Source organism: Eublepharis macularius, chromosome 8 (assembly GCF_028583425.1).
Source record: "Eublepharis macularius isolate TG4126 chromosome 8, MPM_Emac_v1.0, whole genome shotgun sequence".
Taxonomy (NCBI): Eukaryota; Metazoa; Chordata; class Lepidosauria; order Squamata; family Eublepharidae; genus Eublepharis; species Eublepharis macularius.
This window is the reverse complement of record NC_072797.1, coordinates 1,631,175-1,648,936: the sequence shown is the minus strand read 5'-3', so window position 1 is coordinate 1,648,936 and position 17,762 is coordinate 1,631,175. Positions and strand designations below refer to the sequence as shown.

The 17,762-nt window shown below is 49.0% G+C and overlaps 1 protein-coding gene across 2 annotated transcripts in view; it reads left to right on the top strand.

Annotated features, from left to right (window-relative positions):
* IL11RA (interleukin 11 receptor subunit alpha) overlaps nucleotides 1-17,762 on the top strand; it is a 51,290-nt gene that overhangs the window by 16,850 nt on the left and 16,678 nt on the right. For both annotated transcript variants that reach the window (XM_054986964.1, XM_054986963.1), the window contains 2 exons: nucleotides 16,235-16,334; nucleotides 17,075-17,135. In XM_054986964.1, the coding sequence (XP_054842939.1) occupies nucleotides 16,235-16,334; nucleotides 17,075-17,135 (161 nt within the window). The remainder of the gene's footprint in view (nucleotides 1-16,234; nucleotides 16,335-17,074; nucleotides 17,136-17,762) is intronic.

Below are 17,762 nucleotides of genomic sequence, written 5' to 3'. Positions count from 1 at the left end.
GCTGCAGAATGTCTTACATAAAAATGTTCGTGCTACTATTCTGAGCAAAACTTTATAAAAATTGAAGGTTTTTTTTTTCAGTATTCTCCAAAATATACTAATTTTTCCATCAGAAAAATTGAAAAAAGTCCTCCGAGTTTTTCATGCTACACATTTTAATTGAGAAAAACCTTGACTTTTCTTACTCAAAAAAAGAATATGTTTCATAGGAGGGTTTTTTTTTTCAGCGCTCCTTAAAACTTTCCATTTTTTCTGTGAGAAAAATTGAAAAAAAGTCGGGGGGGGGGGGGAATCTGAATTTTCCCAGCGTTTTTCCAGGCCTTCACATCCCTAGTTAGCAAGAAAGATGAATAAAGAACGAAAGATGAATAAAGAACAAAACTGGGAGGAAACAGAAAGGTTCTACAGCCCCTCCGCCAAAGGCAAAAGTGTCCACCCAGTCCAAGATCAGCCTATGCAGCCTCCACTAGGGGATGCTCCCCAAAGCATATACTCTGCATGAAGGTGCCTGCAGACCATAATTGCTCCAGATGGCTCGGGTGAGTGAGCCAAGCTTCTTAAGAAAGAGAATAGGAAAATGCCCAGTCTCATCAGACAGTCTCACCTTTGGACATTTTTCTCTGAACTTATATAGCTGTCAATTCACATTACACCGACTGTGAGCAAAACCCAGCCAGGTGGTCATTCCGAGTGAAATTAGGTACGAGCCCACATTCTACTTACTAAGAAGAACCCAGTGAGTTTGCTCCCATTTTACAGATGGGGAACTGAGGCAAACACCACTTGTGCAAGCCCATCAGCCACCCTGGAACTTCTGCTGCAGCTTCTCCCTCTGTGTGTGAGTAAAGTTCCGTCAAGTCACAGCCAACTTATGGTGGAAACCCGCCCCCCCCACACACACACAGGGTGTTAAAGGCAAGCAACAAACAGCTGATTTGCCATTGCCTGACTCCGTGTAATGACCCTGGACTTTCTTTGTGATCTCCCATCCAAGACCTAACTGGGGCTGACCCTGCTTAGCTTCCGAGATCTGATAAAATCAGGCTAGCCTGGGCCAACCAGGTATTCCTGGTCATAGAATCCTAGGGCTGAAAGGAACCTCGAGGGTCATCTAGTCCAACCCCCAGCACAGTGCAGGAAATTCACAACTACCTCCCCTTCCCCCACACAGACCCAGTGAGTGACCCCTACTCCATGCCCAGAAGATGGCAAAACACTGTCAGAATCCCTAGCCGAACTGGCCTAGGGAAAATAGCTTCCTGACCCCAAGGTGGCGATTGGCATTACCCTGAGCATATAAGAAGGGGCCATAAGAACAAAGCCCTGAGGGAACCCTTCCTGCCCTCCCTCTCATGATCTGCCCAGGTTCACAGAATCGGCAGGCGCAAAAAGGAGGGACCCACTGTTCCTCTTAGGTTCACAGAATCAGCACTGCTGTCAGACGGCCATCCAGCCTCTGCTGAAAAACCTCCAAAGGAGGAGAGCCCACCACCTCCCGAGGAAGCCTGTTCCACTGAGGGACCGCTCTAACTGTCAGGAAGTCCTTCCTAATGTTTAGCCGAAAACTCTTTTGATTTAATTCCAAGCCATTTGGTTCTGGTCCGACCTTCTGGGGCAGCAGAAAATGACTCTGCGCCATCCTCTGTATGACGGCCCTTCAAGTACTTGAAGATGGTTATCATATCCCCTCTTAGTCATCTCCTCTCCAGGCTAAACATTCTGAGCTCCGAGGGGAGCAGAGCCGGTGGCGCTCCATGCCAAGAGCCTGTAGCCCGTTGCAGCAGAAGCACCAGTCACTGCTGAGAAGCTCCATTCTGTCCCATCAGCACCTTCGTGGCTGGCATTTGTGGCTGGCATTTCTCTTCCAACTCCTCTTTGGCTTTTTCGTGTTCTTTCTGTCTTAAACCTAAAATGGGACCCAGTATCTCGCAGATAGGTAAAGCGCAACATAATCTGCAAAGTGAGAAAAGCATCGCCTCCACACAGCGCCCTTGGGATTGGGTTCTAGCCCAGGAGGACTGACAGTGTGACCAAAGCACTGCAGCCCTGGCTTTGACCTCTGGGGACGTCCCAGTCCAAAGAGGCAGTGCCCTCCAGTGCGGGGCTGCCCTCTCGTTGCTAGCCAAGGGCTGCCGTTTTAAACGGGGGCTGAGGGAGCAGCAGGGCCAAGGGGAGGTGGCTGCCCTGAGACGTCTTGGCGAAGCGTCCAGGAACCTCGAGCGTTCATAACTCGGCCGCCCTCGCTAAGCCATCATTGGCACCGTTGCTTGATCCCAGGGCACCTCTGCTAGTCACCTCGGCCTCTTTTTTGGCTGTAATGGAGGGATTAAACTGAGCGGGAACACAGCCTGGCAAGTTTCACAGCAAAGAGGATGCTTTGGGGTGTTGAGCGGGCAGGAAAGAGGAGATTTTTTCCAGCGTTTCTCTGCTTTCCTCTCTGTTGCCAGGTAGTTTCTGTTTCACCCAGCCAGTGCCAGCCTGAGCCCGAGTGTGCCTCTCCAGCCCTGCCAACTTGGCTTCTGCTAGCAGCAACAACAACTGGGTTTGCAATAGGGCTGCTTTTTCCATGCCCTCCTTTCCCTGACACCTTCTCATGCCTTGGATTTTCTTTCCCATAATCATAGAGCTGAAGGGACTCTAAGGGTCATCTAGCCCAACCTCTTGCGCAATGCAGGAAATTCACAGCTATCTTCCATCCCCCCTCCTTCACCCAGTGACCTCCACTCAGTGCCCAGTGGAAGGCAAAAAAGCTTCAGTATCTGTGGCCAGTCTGGCCTGGAGGTACATTTCTTCTTAACCCCAAAGAGGCGATTGGCCCTGGGCATATAAGAAAGGCCCACAGGAGCCCAGCACGGGCTCATCCCTTCCTGCCCTCCCTCCCTCTCATGATCTGCCTAAGGTCATACTGAGTCACAGAATCAGCATTGCTGTCAGGTGGCCATCTAGCCTCTGCTTAAATACCTCCAAAGAAGGAGAGCCCACCACCTCCCGAGGAAGCCTGTTCCACTGAGGGACCGCTCTAACTGTCAGGAAGTTCTTCCTAATGTTTAGCCGAAAGCTCTTTTGATTTAATTTCAAACCGTTGGTTCTGGTCCGACCTTCTGGGGCAGTGGAAAACGACTCTGCGCCATCCTCTGTATGACGGCCCTTCAAGTACTTGAAGATGGTTATCATATCCCCTCTCGGTCGTCTCCTCTCCAGGCTAAACATTCCGAGCTCCTTCAGCCTTTCCTCACAGGACTTGGTCTCCAGACCCCTCATCACCTTCATTGCCCTCCTCTGGACATGTTCCAGCTTGTCGGCATCCTTCTTAAATTGTGGTGCCCAAAAGTGAATACTCTAGCTGAGGTCTAACCAGAGCAAAGTAGAGTGATACCATCACTTCTCGTGATCTGGACACCATGCTTCTGTTGATACAGCCCCAAACCGCATTTGCCTTTTTAGCTACCACATCACACAGCTGACTCATGTTCAGTGTATGGTCTACTAAGACCCCTAGATCCAGCATGTCAACATCCTTCTTTAAATGATGGTGCCCAAAACTGAACTCTGCTCCAAACGAGGTCTAACCAAAGCAGAGTAAAGCGGTACTTGACTTTCCCCCTGATCAAATGTGGGATTGTGTGACAAACTTGGTGGAGGTGGAAAGGAGGGGGCGTGAGACCCCCTACCGTCATTCTTGGTGCCTTCCAGTCACATTGCAGTGGGCTGGCAGCTCAGCCCCAGCGTGCCCGATGGCCTGGCTCCTCCCTTCAGCACCCCTTTGGCCCGGGTGATGACCGCGCTGCTGGGGCTGGCCCTGTCCTGTGACGGCTGAGCCTGAGTTTTTCTCAGAGGTTTGTCTTGTTTCGGTCAGCTTTCTACACCCTTAATTCATTTCAATTCATGCTGCTTTATATTTACCGGATGTTTTATCTAAAGAGGGTTTTGGGGTGGATGTTTCCTACCCTTGAGATGGGGCAGGTGAGAAATCAGAGGTGAAATGGGCTGGGTTCCCTTTTAGACAGAAGTCAGCCCGGGCATTTCCTCTTTTCCAGTCCTCCTCTCATCCAGGGAGTGAAAATCTCTTTCCCTCCTAAAAGGCCCCAAATTGGCAGCCGGGCCTGGCCCAGATTTGGCTGCATGCAGAGGCCTAGGTGAGTGTGTGGTTCCCATGGCAACGACACTTTTGAGGAAATGATCCTTCTGTGCCACCTCTGAGTGAGCGGCCTCTGAGTGTAAACGATGCCCAGCTCCGCGCAGACGTTCTGTTCAGGGTTAGGAGGGCGGCTTGTCTTGTCTGGTCCCCCATCAGCCATTGTGTGGCAGTTTCACAGACGACTGCTGGGGAGGGGCCGTGGCTCAGTGATGAACCATGTGCTTGGCATGAGAAAGTCCCCGGTTCAATCCCCGCATCTCCAGTTAAAAGATCAGGCAGCAGGTGATGTGAAAGACCTTTCTTTGCCTGGGACCCTGGAGACCCACAGCCAGTCTGACTAGACAATACTGACCTTGCTGGACCAAGGGTCTGATTCAGTATGAGGGAGCTCCATGGATTCATGTGCCTGTCCTTACGGGCACCTCTGGCTGCCCCTGATGTGCCATCTCTGGTCAGCATGCCCACCAAGGCGCACAGAACCAGCCCTGAGCAGCGCCTCCTCCAGTAGAGTCCAGAAGCAAAAAAATTTCAGCCTTCCCGCCCGGCAAGGAACTCTAAAATCCCTTTCTTCGTTTTTTAAAGGAATGTGTCCGCTTAATCTCTCAGCCTTTCAGTCTAGCTCTGTTTGTAAACATCCTTACATCCGTTGAACATCCAGTGACTTAAAAGGCTTTGAGTGTGAATAGATTTTCAGACGAGGTCTTCCCCTTGTCATCCATAGCCCACAATTATTTGATGTTTGTTCCATTCATAAATTGCTGCTTGTAACTTCACCGCTTGCTTGGCTGGCCTCTGATCTGCTTGCGCCGAGCACATGGGTGAAATCTCGAGAGGCTTAAAATATCCCTCTTGCGAATTCCAAACTGTCCAAAACATGTCGGATGTTCCCAAATGAGAAGCAAGTTCAGAGTTGCCAAATGTGGATTCTTTGCTGACGGAGCAAATTCCAGACTCTCAGCCCAACTAAAGCCAGACTGCGCCTTTGCCTGCTTGCAGGCAGAGAAACCATCAATTAGTTAAGAGTTGGGGGAAATGTGACATTCCTCCGAGCAGCAGGCAGCCTCTCCCACCCCAAACTTGTACCTAGCAAGAGGTGTTGAAATGCAGTAATGATTTCAGAGGCTCCGATCCCGCAAATGCCCCCTTGAAATGACTTTCCAAATGGACTGGGCAGTCGAGGGCTTAGCCCTTCTATACTCTGCCACGCACCCCAGGGGAAGTCAGGGGTGCACAGCAATTTGGCAGATGGTGGCTTGCTTCAATTGACACCCCCCCCTTGCCATTGCAGACACTGCTGTGCGGTGGAGAGACAGAGCCAGCCCCCCCCCCCACTAACCCCTCCTCGCTGTGTCTGCATAAAGCTTCCTCTGAATAGCACTGAATAGGATGATCAGAGAACAGGAACGGGGGTAGTGTAACGGAGTGCTTATCCACGTCCAGGGCTTTTTTTCAGCGGGAACGCGGTGGAACGGAGTTCTGGCACCTCTTGAAAATGGTCACATGGCCGGTGGCCCCGCCCCCTGATCTCCAGACAGAGGGGAGTTTAGATCGCCCTCCGCACCATGCACCATGCGGAGGGCAATCTAAACTCCCCTCTGTCTGGAGATCAGGGGGCGGGGCCACCGGCCATGTGACCATTTTCGCCGAGGGCAGTTTAAACTTTAAAAAACTCCCCCCTTGTTCCAGCTGACCCAAAGTGACGTCATTGTGTGGTCCTGAGTTCCACCACCTCTTTTCCCAGGGTAAAAAAAGCCCTGTCCACGTCTCATTAAGGTTTCCAACCATTCAGCGTGAAGGTTTTATCTTTTATTCTGAGCAGTGTTCAGACCTTGAAGTGAGACTTGCAAACAGCTTTTGTGCCTTTTAAAGAGATTGTTTGTCAGTACAAAATGGTTCTTCTTGTAGTACTCTCCCCACCAAAACACAAAGACTTCCCTTAAGGGTTTAATGATTTCTTTTATTAAAATAAACTCTAGTCTTTTTAATAAAGCAAGATAAAAGTCAATGGGCTTAGACCAGGGTAACTCTGTTTAGGATTGCACTGTTCGTCTCCTAACATTTCTCAATTAAATCTAAGTTTAAATCAATCAGATTTGCTATGAAATGCATTGAAGTTCCCATAACACACATTACAAAAGTTAGTTTCTCACCTAGATCTTCGTGAGATTTCTTTCAGCCAAAACCCTGATCTGCTATCTGGGTTAGGACTTTCATATGATATCTTAAGCAGAAATCTAAGATCTTTTTTATGCGGTAACGTAGATAAACTATAGCTGGTTTGAGATTTAATTCTTCATATTTTCAATCATTTTATTTATTTATTTATTTATTTATTTATTTATTTATTTATTTATTTATTTATTTATTTATTTATTTATTTATTTATTTATTTATTTATTTATTTGTAGTCCACCTTTCTGACTGAGACTCCAGGCGGATTACATAATATGAGGTTGGTACAATCCGTATCAAGTGCATTTCAATACAGTATCGAGGACATTTCCATAAACAATGCCATAGGATAAATAGATATAGGTTAAAAGACATAGTATTAGCGAGAATCCATTACAGAGTAGAAAAAATACTGAAGCAGAACATAATCAATTCTAGGACTAACATTAGACAACATGGAGCACTGGTGGTACATAGGAGTACATATTTAAAGCAGCAGATAATATGTAAGGCAATATCGTGATGAAGTCTATGGTCACTAACTCATTAGCGAAGCATCTGAGACCCTCTCTCTACAAAACAGCCCTCCCATTCGAGTAAAAAGCCTTTTTGAATAGTTTGGTTTTGCATCGTTTACGGAAAGCCAGGAGAGTGGGGGCTCTTCTGACTGCCTCAGGCAGGTCACTCCACAGGATAGGGGCCACCACAGAGGAAGCCCGTGTACTGGCTGCTGTTGACTTAACCCATGTGCAGCCTGGCACCTGCAAGAGACCCTGTTGAGATGAGAGAAGCTGCCGTGGAGGAACATAGGGAGGGAGGCGGTCCCGTAGGTATGCCAGACCAAAGCTGTGAAGAGCTTTGTATGTAATCACTAATACCTTGATCTGAGCATGATAATTGATGGGTAGCCAGTGGAGCAACTGTAGGATGGGAGTGACGATCATGTGACATTCTGCCTAGCCAAAAATTGACACTATGTCCAGCTGCAAAATAAGAGATATAAATCAGTAAAGATGACAGAAAAAGTTAAGTGGGCAGATCATCATTGGTCCATTCTAACAATTAAAGAACATTTATCTGCTACTGTCCACTATTTTTAATTGGCTGTCAAAGATGAAAGAGCACCTGTGTAGTTATACAGCATACTAGAAAGAATCACAGTAAAGTTCTTCCAGAGTTTACTAGAATACACACGTGTTGCTAAGTGTAATGTTTCCATATTTCTGTGACAGTAGGACAGGAGTTGTGTGTGTCTGTAGCGCTGTGCTGTGCAGTGCAGTGAAAACAGATCAGCTTTGTAGTGCCCAGGTTGTTGGCCACATAACTTCTAGTTGGTTGCTCTTGTTTTGTTTTTTTAAAGAGAAGAATTCTGAGAATCTCAGCTCTTTGGTTTACTTTATTAATAATAACAATAACAACAACAGTGTGCTTATATACCGCCCTTCTGAACTGATAAATGCCCACTCAGAGTGGTGAACAAAGTCATTGTTGTTATTATCCCCACAATCCAGCTGGGGAGCTGGGCTGAGAGGAGGGGCTCCCCAAGGCCATCTACTGAGCTCATGGCAGTAGTGGGATTCAAACCAGCAGAATGCTGATGTGTAGTCCAGCCACTTAACCCTTATGCTATGCTTCTAGTCCTCAGGGCTGAGGAAGGAAAATGGGAAATCTCCAGGCACCACCTTCCTGCCTCCCTCCCTCGTCTCCTCTTCTGCAAAGCGCCCTGCTCCTTGCTCACGTTCCCTCGCTGCCCTCCTCCAGGCCTGGCACGTCATTCCCTGGCTCCTCCCCACATCCCCATCTTTGCTTTGGAGAGGGGGTTTTCCTCCCAGGCTACTACCAAGACCTCCCCAAGCCACTCTTGATTCCTGTCCTCGTTTAAAATACAGAATAATTGAAAAGCTTTCAGTTAGGCCAAACGCCCCCCTTTTGGTTGATAGGCCTTTCCCCTGATGAGCACACCTGTGGCTGCTGCAAAGGAGGGACTCTGTTGCCTTCTTCTATGAACAGGAGACCTCTTTCCCCACTCCTTGCCCTGAGACTGGAGAGCCCCCCCCCCCCTCTCGCTCTCGCTCTCTGGTGTGAAGGGGTCTCCTTGGCATTCTCGTTCAGCATCCAGATGGGCGGGGGGGGGGGGGGAGCTTGCAGGATTGTTCTCTGGGGGCAAGCACAAGATCCTTTCTCTTTCTGTCAGCCCTGAAGACCATGCTTGGTTTGCCTTCCCGTGAGCATTTGAAAGGCAATGGAGTTCCTCGCCAGAATTGGGATTGTTGCTCAAGACCCAGGGTCACTGGAGGGGGGCCCAGCCAGGGCCTGTTGTGCTCTTTGCCTGCGTTGATTCTCATAATTGTTTTGGATTTGAAAAACAGATACCATGTTGTGATTTAGAGAATTCAAATATTTTCCTTCCAGTGTTATAGTTAAAAGAAAAATATGGCCAGTTAACGTGGCCGCTGACGAGGTAATTTTTCATTTATGGGACGAGTGCTGGAGAATAATGGCTTTTTCATGTGTTTTAATGGGGAAAGCATGTGGCAGGCAGAGGATTTATAGCCCCCTTACTTTCATGGGGAGCCTGAACAACAGATGTGCCGGAGGGGAGCAGGCGGCAAAGCAGACAGGCGCGCCCGAACAATGGCCGGCAAGTGTGGCGCCTCGCTTTGTTGCCAGCTGGTTCTGGATGCCATGGCGTGGTGGTGGGTGTGTCAGTGTGTTTGGCCAGTCTCGCCCTTTCATTTCCTGGAAGCCAGAGGGCCCAGAAGCCCCAACCCCAAAGGGCCCTTCCCTCCTGCCAGCCCCAGCGCGTCTTCATTCCTGCCCTTTGGTATCTCCATCGCCCTTTGGGCCTATCGGCTTGTCGTTCCCCTAGCTCACGTTACAGACATTTCTCCCCTCCCTGAATTTATCCACACAATAACCCTCTGAGGTAGGTCAGGCAGAGAGAGAGAGAGCGAGAGAGAGGCCCAAGACTACCCAGTGTGCTTTGTGGCAGAGCACGGATCCCAGGCTTCCCTGTCCTAATCTGACCCTCCTGCCCCCATTTGGATGAAGCACATTCTTCCCAGGTGCAATTGGTGCCGGCTTTCTTTTTCTTTTGCAAGGTTCTAGACCTCATGGCTGCAGACAGAAATGCAAAGGGTTAAGGCGGCAGGAGGTACAGCCAGCCTTGCCAGTCCTGACTGTTCCCCACCCGGCTAATCCACCCACTCTGACATAAACTCCCAGTTCTTTGAAAATCCACTTGCAACTAGAGTCAGTGTTTCAGAGAGACGGAAATAGGCACAAAATGGTATAATTTGCGCCATTTCTTCTGATTAAAGGGTTTGGCTGGTTCTGTCATGTAAAAAAGCACCAAGACTGTAGAGGGGTAGCGCCAGCAGTGTGTTTGAAACAGCAGCAGAATAGGATTAGGTGATTGTAGAAAGGCAGGTTCACGGGAGAAGCCGGCTCTGGAAGTGTGGCATTTCCAAAAACGCTGAAGCCACTGGGTAAAAAACGGAAATGTTAGGAAAAATTGAAATATATGCAATACTTACTTTCCTATCAAACCTAAATTGCTTTCACTGATTGAACAACATAAAATGCATCATTTATAAATTTGTTAGCACCCAAAATTGTACTGTTTGGCATTTTTATGGAATTTGAAAGTATAAAGTATGGAATTTGAAATTATAAGAAAAATTACAAATATATACAATACTTAAGAGTTGCAAATTGCTGTATCGTATGCTACTATAGCACGTGTATCTTAATTTTTGCCCTTTGAGAGGTAGAAAAAACAAAAGTGAAAAGTAGAAACCAAATTCTTTAGTAAGCAAAATAAAATGTATTATTTTGGATAGAAACTCTCACATAGAATCACAGTTGGTAGGACTACCAGCATATTTGGGTATCGAGTTAAATTTTATAACATTTAAAACACTGAACTATTTGATAATATATTATCATTAAGCACATTATAGCATTTTAATTGTTGCCAAAATTATTTACATTTAAAGAAATATATTCTGGCAAATGTTGTATATGTCTATAATATGAATAGGAATTATCAGGGATTAGCATTATGTAATGCGAGTATAACTTTTTTCATTTCACTCATTCCAAACAGGGGGGAAATAGATTTTTCAGTGTCCCCCCCCATTTGAAAGAGTCCTCAGACATTTTTCATACCATACATTCAGAGAAGTTAGTCTGTAGTTGCAAAATAGTAAAGAGTCCAGTAGCACCTTTAAGACTAACCAACTTTATTATAGCATAAGCTTTCGAGAACCACAGCTCTCTTCGTCAGATGCAACTTTATTGTAGCATAAGCTGACGGTTGCATCTGACGAAGAGAGCTGTGGTTCTCAAAAGCTTACAGTATGCTACAATAAAGTTGGTTAGTCTTAAAGATGCTACTGGACTCTACTATCATGACATACATTTTGAGTGAGAAAAACCTTGCCTTGAGATACATTAAACTCACTCTAAAATATTTCATAGCTTTCCCCCCAGTGTTCCCCCAGAATTCCCCAAGCTTTCTGGATCCCACACCACACACACACACACACACCCGCTCGAGGCCTCCACATCTCTAGCCGGTTCCTCGGGAGAGTGCTTGAAGGAAAGCGCAAGTCAGCCTCTGCTGGGATCGGCCCCTGTCTTCTGCCTCAATACCTTGCAATTAGTTTCAAGTCTACTCAACAGACTTCACAAAGCCACACTTCCCAGCCATCTTTAAATCAGTTTCAAAGCAGCGTGAATTTATAATACAGATAAGTCCTGGGCGCTTCTTGTCTTTTAGGTGGCAGGTTTAAGTTCAGACCGAAGAAGATTAACTGTCCTCAGCACAGAACCCATAAAAGCTTGCCTGTCGACCACAATGTCAATTCTTCAGGGAAAATTGCCAGTCTGTTGGCCCCGGCCCAGCTGCACCATGTGGCACTAAGCCCCACACGCTGTCAGCTGCCAAGCATTAGACATATAAGAGAACAACCGGACAAGCCTGTCCTATGATTTATGTTGCCTGAAAGGTTTAAAAGCTACCCAAATAGAAACCACATTGTGCCCTCATTCCAATGGGCTCTTCTCCCCTATAAGGTCTGGGTTTTGTGGCGAGGTTTTGGCCCGATACTTTCAAGCAACTTGCAGTACAGAGGGCAGTATGAGCAGTGAGACCCCCCCCCCTCCGTACCAAATGCCGCTGTGGAGGTATCGGCATAATTTAAGAGCATGGAGCGATGCCCCTGCCGCCTTGTCTGTGTAGACTCCACTTTGTGCCTCAGGATCTCGGGGCGACTTCCGTCTTGTGGTTGCGTGACCCTCATTCCAAAAACACCTCCACTTTGATTGATCTGCATAGATGTGGCTGCAACAACCCACAAACACAGGCCAGCTTTCCTTGTGACTGCCCAGGAGTGGCGATTTGCCTCCAGGCAAGCAAATCAAAGAGCAGAAGGGGGGGGCATAAGGTATCACCCCTCCCTTGAGCTCTGCAGGCTACGGGGAATGCTCTGTGGCACAATGGCAGGCACAGGCCAAGCGCTGCGGCCTGTGGGCTGCTGCAGGGGCCCCTGGCACACACACACACACACCACTGTGTAAAGGTCTAGAAACAGACGTTTGAGCTGCAGCACCCATGCGCTTGTAGGCAGGAGGGACCTGTTGTGAACTGACACCCCGGCCTCTTCTTCAGACAGCTTGCAGTCTTTTGGCAGCCAGCCTGGGCATGTGTGTGTGTGTGTGTGTGTGCTGAGGCTGTCTCAGAGGTGGGTTTGAAAACATGCTGTCCAACATGCTGTCTTGGGTCATAAGCCGACTAAAACCCAGTTCTCTGCCTCTGATGCCTGTGAGCCCAGAGCGTCTCCTAGGGGTCTGTCTGGACACGGGAAAAGGAGTGCCCAGTCAAATCCCATGGCTGTTTCAGGGCCTTCTCCCCCCTGCCCTTAATAAAGAGCAAGCCGAGCCACCAGTGGGCCTGTTTGGGGTTTCGGCTCTGTTTGCAGCCCCTCCTCTCCTGGACGACTCTGCCGTGTATAAACAAGCATGCCACTCCATTATAGGTTGGAGAGAGATTGTTTTTTCCATGTGAAACTATTCCAGGCATCTTGGTTCACCTCTTCAGGGGCCGGCCGGCATGCAGCGGTGGCTTAGCAAGGATATAACCTCACTGTCCGATCACTGGAGGGCCCCGTGTAGTACACACAGGCCGATCTGGCTGTGGTTTGTGGTGGGGGGTTCAGAGAGCAGCACACAGCAGTGCTTATTCATTAGCTCTGCTTTGCAAGGTACCACAATTCACGCTCTGAGCAATAGTGCCTTCTGTTCCAGCTCATCTTATCAACAAATTAAATATTTCCAGAGAGCTCCAGATCTGTCTCATCTCTGCTGTTGCTCAGTATGCTTTGAATTCCCCCACTGGATCCTGTTTAGTGGATGAGCTGCCTCCGATGTACCGGTGGCTGGCGTGTGCTGTGGTCATGTCCACGTCCGGCTCTTTCCTGGCAGGAGCCGCTCTTCGTTTCCATTGTGCTCCTTTGGCAATGGGTTCTGGATTTTGACACTCGGAATATTGTTCTATTGCTACAAAATGTGTGTTATCTAGTTGTAAAAGAGATTTTTTTTTAACTGTAGAGGGCTGAAAACTTTGAAGTGAATATTCCAAAATTCTTTGGCAGGGATATATCTCAGGATAAAGACTGTAGACTATACTACTGCATACTGTCGATTACTGTAAGTTTGCTTGTACTGGGTAGTTTCCACACTGTTTATTATGTCTTCTCAAATTGCTGATGCTTTGTTTCAGAATTGTTTCACCTCTATATTCAGATTTCTGCAATCCACACCGCATTGTATGGTTTATTGCATGTCCCAGCCGTTGATCATATCGACTTAAAAGATGTAATCCACCTCGAGTCACAGTAAATAAATAAATAAATAAAACAGGAGGGACTTGTCCCATGCTTACTTAAAAAGAAACTGATATGCCCATTTCCCATAACTTTCAGTGAGCTTACATGGGAGTAAATCTGCATGGGATTGCACAGAACATCAGTTAACTTCAAGCCGAAAGCTGCCGCTTCAGTTCATTGTAAATACGGGTCTGGACTTTGTCCGTTTCTGCTTCATTCAATTTGCGCTGGGGAAATGGCTTTTGCAGAGGAAACCTGCATCCGTTGGTGCACCCTCGACTGCCGCTGGTCCCTCGTGTGGTTGAAAGTAGGAGCTGCACCATTCACGGCAGAGAAGAGTCCAGCAGCACCTATTTGTGGTAGGGTGTGAGCTTTCTTGAGTCACAGCTCACTTCTTCAGCATGTTCTTCAGCATGTTCAGAAGAAGGGAGCTGTGGCTCATGAAAGCTCACACCCTGCCACAAATTTTGTTAGGCTTATAGGTGCTGCTGGACTCTTGCTCTTTTCTACTGTTACAGAAAGACGAACACGGCTGCCCGTCTTGATCTGTCTCCATTGCAGAGAAGGATATCGATACATGCCTTGGCGCCTCCATGGGAAGCCTGCAGGATCGGATCAGTGAGCGTTCCTCTCGTCCAGCGTCCTCTTTCACACAATGGCTGTGTGGAGGGCACACAGAGGCCCAGGCCTTCCTCCCACTAGTATTCAGACGTCCGATGCCTCTGAGTGTGGAGGCTCCGTTTTGTCGCCGTGGCTGGGTCTCTCCTCCAGGGGTCTGTCCAACCCCCTTTTATACCCATATGTGCTCAGTGCTGTTTGGCAGTGAATGCCACAATTTAATTCCTTGTTGATTTACGAAGTACTTCCTTTTATCTATCCTTAATCTAGTGCCCATCAACTTCATTGGATGGCCCTGAGTTCTAGTATAAGAAGAGAGGGAGAAAAACGCCCTCTATCCACTTTCACCGCCCCATGAAAAATGTATGAGTTCATCATGTCCCCAGCCAGTCATCTGTTTTTAACCTAGAAAGTCCCTGACTCTTCAGCTTTTCCTCAGAGGAAAGGCGGTCCAGCCCCATAATAATCTCGGTTGCCCTCTTCTCTGCTTTCCCTAGCTCTGCACACAGTAAGTACTCCAGTTGAGCCCACACCTACCTATACAGGTGTGTTACAATACTGGCCATTTTATTCTCAGTTGCTTCCCTCGTTATGCCCAGCACGGGACTGTGCCTTTTTCACTCTGCCACACCTTGAGTTGGCATTTTCATTGAGCTGTCCACTCTGACCCCAAGATCTCTTTCCCTGCCAGTCTCAGCCAGTTGAGACCCCATCTGTGTATATTTCAAAAGTTAGGATTTCTTGCCCCAGTGGGCTTCATCTCATGCTTGCCAACACTGAACTTAGTTTGGTACCTGGTTACCCCACTCACCCAATTTGGAGAGGTCCTCTTCTGCCAGTGCCTGGTGAGTGTGACTTGTGCACAAGTACATTCAAAGGCTTTCGCTGGAAAGGTGGCTCCAGAATTTAAAAACTAAAATGAAATGCATTCCAGGTTTACCCGCTCCCAGACAATCATCTCACTGCTAAGGCATCCATAGGGCCCGCTTGGCAGCAGCAGTTGCCTGTCATGTGTGCTGCTTCTTCTTCCCGTTGCCTGCTGGTGATAAGGCCAAAAGGTTCCATGGAGGTCGTCCAGCCTGCCTTCGCGGTCTAGCCTCATGCAGGGAATTCCCCGTGGCCAACTTCGCATCGAGTCCATTCCTTTGGCAGGCCATCTCTCGGGCAGGGAAGCATCCAGGCAGAAAGACAGCCACCCACTGAAAAGGCAGCCTGCCCCGGAGTTTAGTCACCCTCCTGGTTGTGTGTGATGGTGGGGGGGGGGGGAAGGCGTTGGACTCTGTCCCGGGAAATCACTCTTGCTGAAGGGTCCTTTATTAAAACCAGATTCTGGGAGGAGTCTGTCTGTCACTGTACAGTCACACACTAAGCACTCTGGAACGAACTCTCTGACCTGGAGAGTAATTTTCCTCCAAGGTCTGTACGAGTCATGGGGAAAGCCGGGGAGGGGGCGGGAGAGGAATTTCTGGTACTGCTCCAATCGCAGAAGTGGCAGGTCTTTTAAAGGAGGTTTGCTAGGGGCCGGAGACTTGAAATGAGAGTGACAACAGCTCTCAAAATGCGCTTTTTACTGAGGTTTGGTGTTCTCATGTGAGTGTGGCCCATGGATGGGGTGGGGCCGAACCAGATGCCGTACCCGGGTTTCTGCAAATGGAGTTCCCAGCAGGTTTGATAAATCTTTAAAAGAACAAGCCTGCTGGGATCGGGGAGTTCCATTCCCAGAACTCGGGCGCTGCACCTGGTCTGGTCCTTCAGGGAGGCGATGCGTGCCTTTTGAGCTCTTTACCCGTGCCCTTGCGGTGACACGGACCCCCGCTTCTGAAAGGGCCACCATATGGAATGTGTGAACTGCCTGGCCTGCGGATGGAGCCTTTGTTTCCTGCCTCTGATTTCTGCCTGTGCCAATATTTGCCTGCGGAGATTAGTTTGATTTTCCGTCAAGGGGTTAGATGTGCTCCTTGCCAGGGAAAGGATGTTGTTGTCACCCTTTACGTATCTTATGGTAAACTGGTAGAGTGGCAATACGGAGGCCCCTGGGCTGAGCCGAGGCCTCAGAGCACAATCCTGACCCTCCTTTTCAGGGGAAAGGCGGGTCTCGAATAAATTGGGGCCGCGGCGAGGCTTTACCTCTGCCGCCAGCTGTGCATGTCACCTCCTTGGCCAGACAATCTGCTTTGTCCTTCCCAGTTTTTACCCTGACCCCCTCAACGTTTCATGTTTGGCAGGAGTCTGCATGGATTTTGCAAATTTCCCTGCTGCGAAGGGTCCCCTAGCACGGTTTGCCCTACAGTCCAAACCTTCCTGGTTGAGTTTTGTCCTTCCATCTTACCAGTTAACTGGCTTGAAAACCGTATTCCGCTTTTTGACAATCTGCCTAATCCTCCCCGTTCTCTCCCCTGCTTCCCTTGGCTTCCAGATGCTGAGCCTTGTCTCATGTATCGGCAGAGTGGTGGTCCTCTCGGCAGCCGTCTTGGTGACAACATCCATCACCATGTCGGGAGAATGGGGAGAGGAAGGTCAGTGGGCAGTTGCAGCGCAGGGGTGTGAAGGGATCTTTGCAGAACTGGGGCCCCGGAAGTAAGGCTGTGCACTGCAGGTCTTGGCCAGGGGGGGGGCCCAAGGCATTGCCAGGGGCCAGTTATTCTGAATGCCAGGCAAAGAGGAGGGCATCGAGGGGGGGCGAGTCTGGTGCACAGAAGAGGGGGAAGTTCCCAGAGAGAGCAGTGAGGAGATTCAGGAGTGAGACCCTTGGTCCCTCGGGGTGGTCTGCTCTGACCGGCAGCTTCATTCTCTCCAGGCTAACGGTAAGCAAGAGGCGCTTCCTTGCCCTGCTGCCCAACAAGCAGGTGCCTGAGCCTGGATCTTGGCTAGAGAGATCCGCAGACTCTGCCTGCTCAGGGCCTTGGGCAGCTTCAGCGGGCTGGCAGCAGGCACCTCGTGCCCAGCCTGCCAGCAGGATCTTCCTGCCCCCTTTTCCACCCACCCAAATGCATCCCAGCCTGGTGCAGCAGACTGGGATTTCTGAATCCATCTGGACATTGTGCCCCAGTTTATTCGGCTGACAGTGAAACCCGCCTGACTTTGCTCAAGGCACTAAATACATCTTGCCATTAAAATAAGTTGGGGGCAAAGGATTTATTGTAGTTTTTATGTATTCAAAATATGCCTGCCTTTCTTTTGGGCATTGCTGGAGCCAAGGCAGGTAAGCGCAATGTGAAAACTGCCTGGCCCTCATACCACTGGCTCTCTCTTCCAGGGGTGATGTATGGCCAGCTGGGAAAAGATGTGACGCTGCAGTGTGCTGGAGGGAGCCCCGGGTAGGTCTCTGCAGATGGCTCTGGTCACTTCCCGAAGTGCAAGCAAAGCCCGAGCCGGGGGGGGGGGGGCTGTGAGACAGCGGAAGGGGCCGTGCATTCTCCCGGGGGTGGGTGGGAGGGGGGAGCCACACTTACCAAACTCGTGCTAAGCCTTTGAAACCACCATTCCAGGGAGTCCCACGGGCAGTTGGGGTTGAAAGTGGAGCACCCCTCCCCCCCCCCATATGCCCCTACTGCTGCCCATAAGCCCACCTGCAGGCCTGGAAAGGGGAGGTAGTTGTGAATTTCCTGCATTGTGCAGGGGGTTGGACTAGATGACCCTAGAGGTCCCTTCCAACCCTAGGATTCTATGATTCTGTGAAATGTGATGAAAATGTTAATGCTTCATATCATTAAAATGCGTCAATAACTCTAAAAATTAAAGAGTGTTTCGAAACCAAATTTTGCAATTTTTAAAACTGTACGTCTCCCCCATCTTTGCTTGCAGGCATTTTGCAGCCTGCATTACCCTCTCACTGAAGCCCCTGCTCTCCCCACCCCACCCCTTCGTATTCCTCCCCCAAAGCTCGTGGGCCTCTCACATTACACTGGGTTTGGGACTGAGCAGAGTTGTGCGGGGGGGGCACT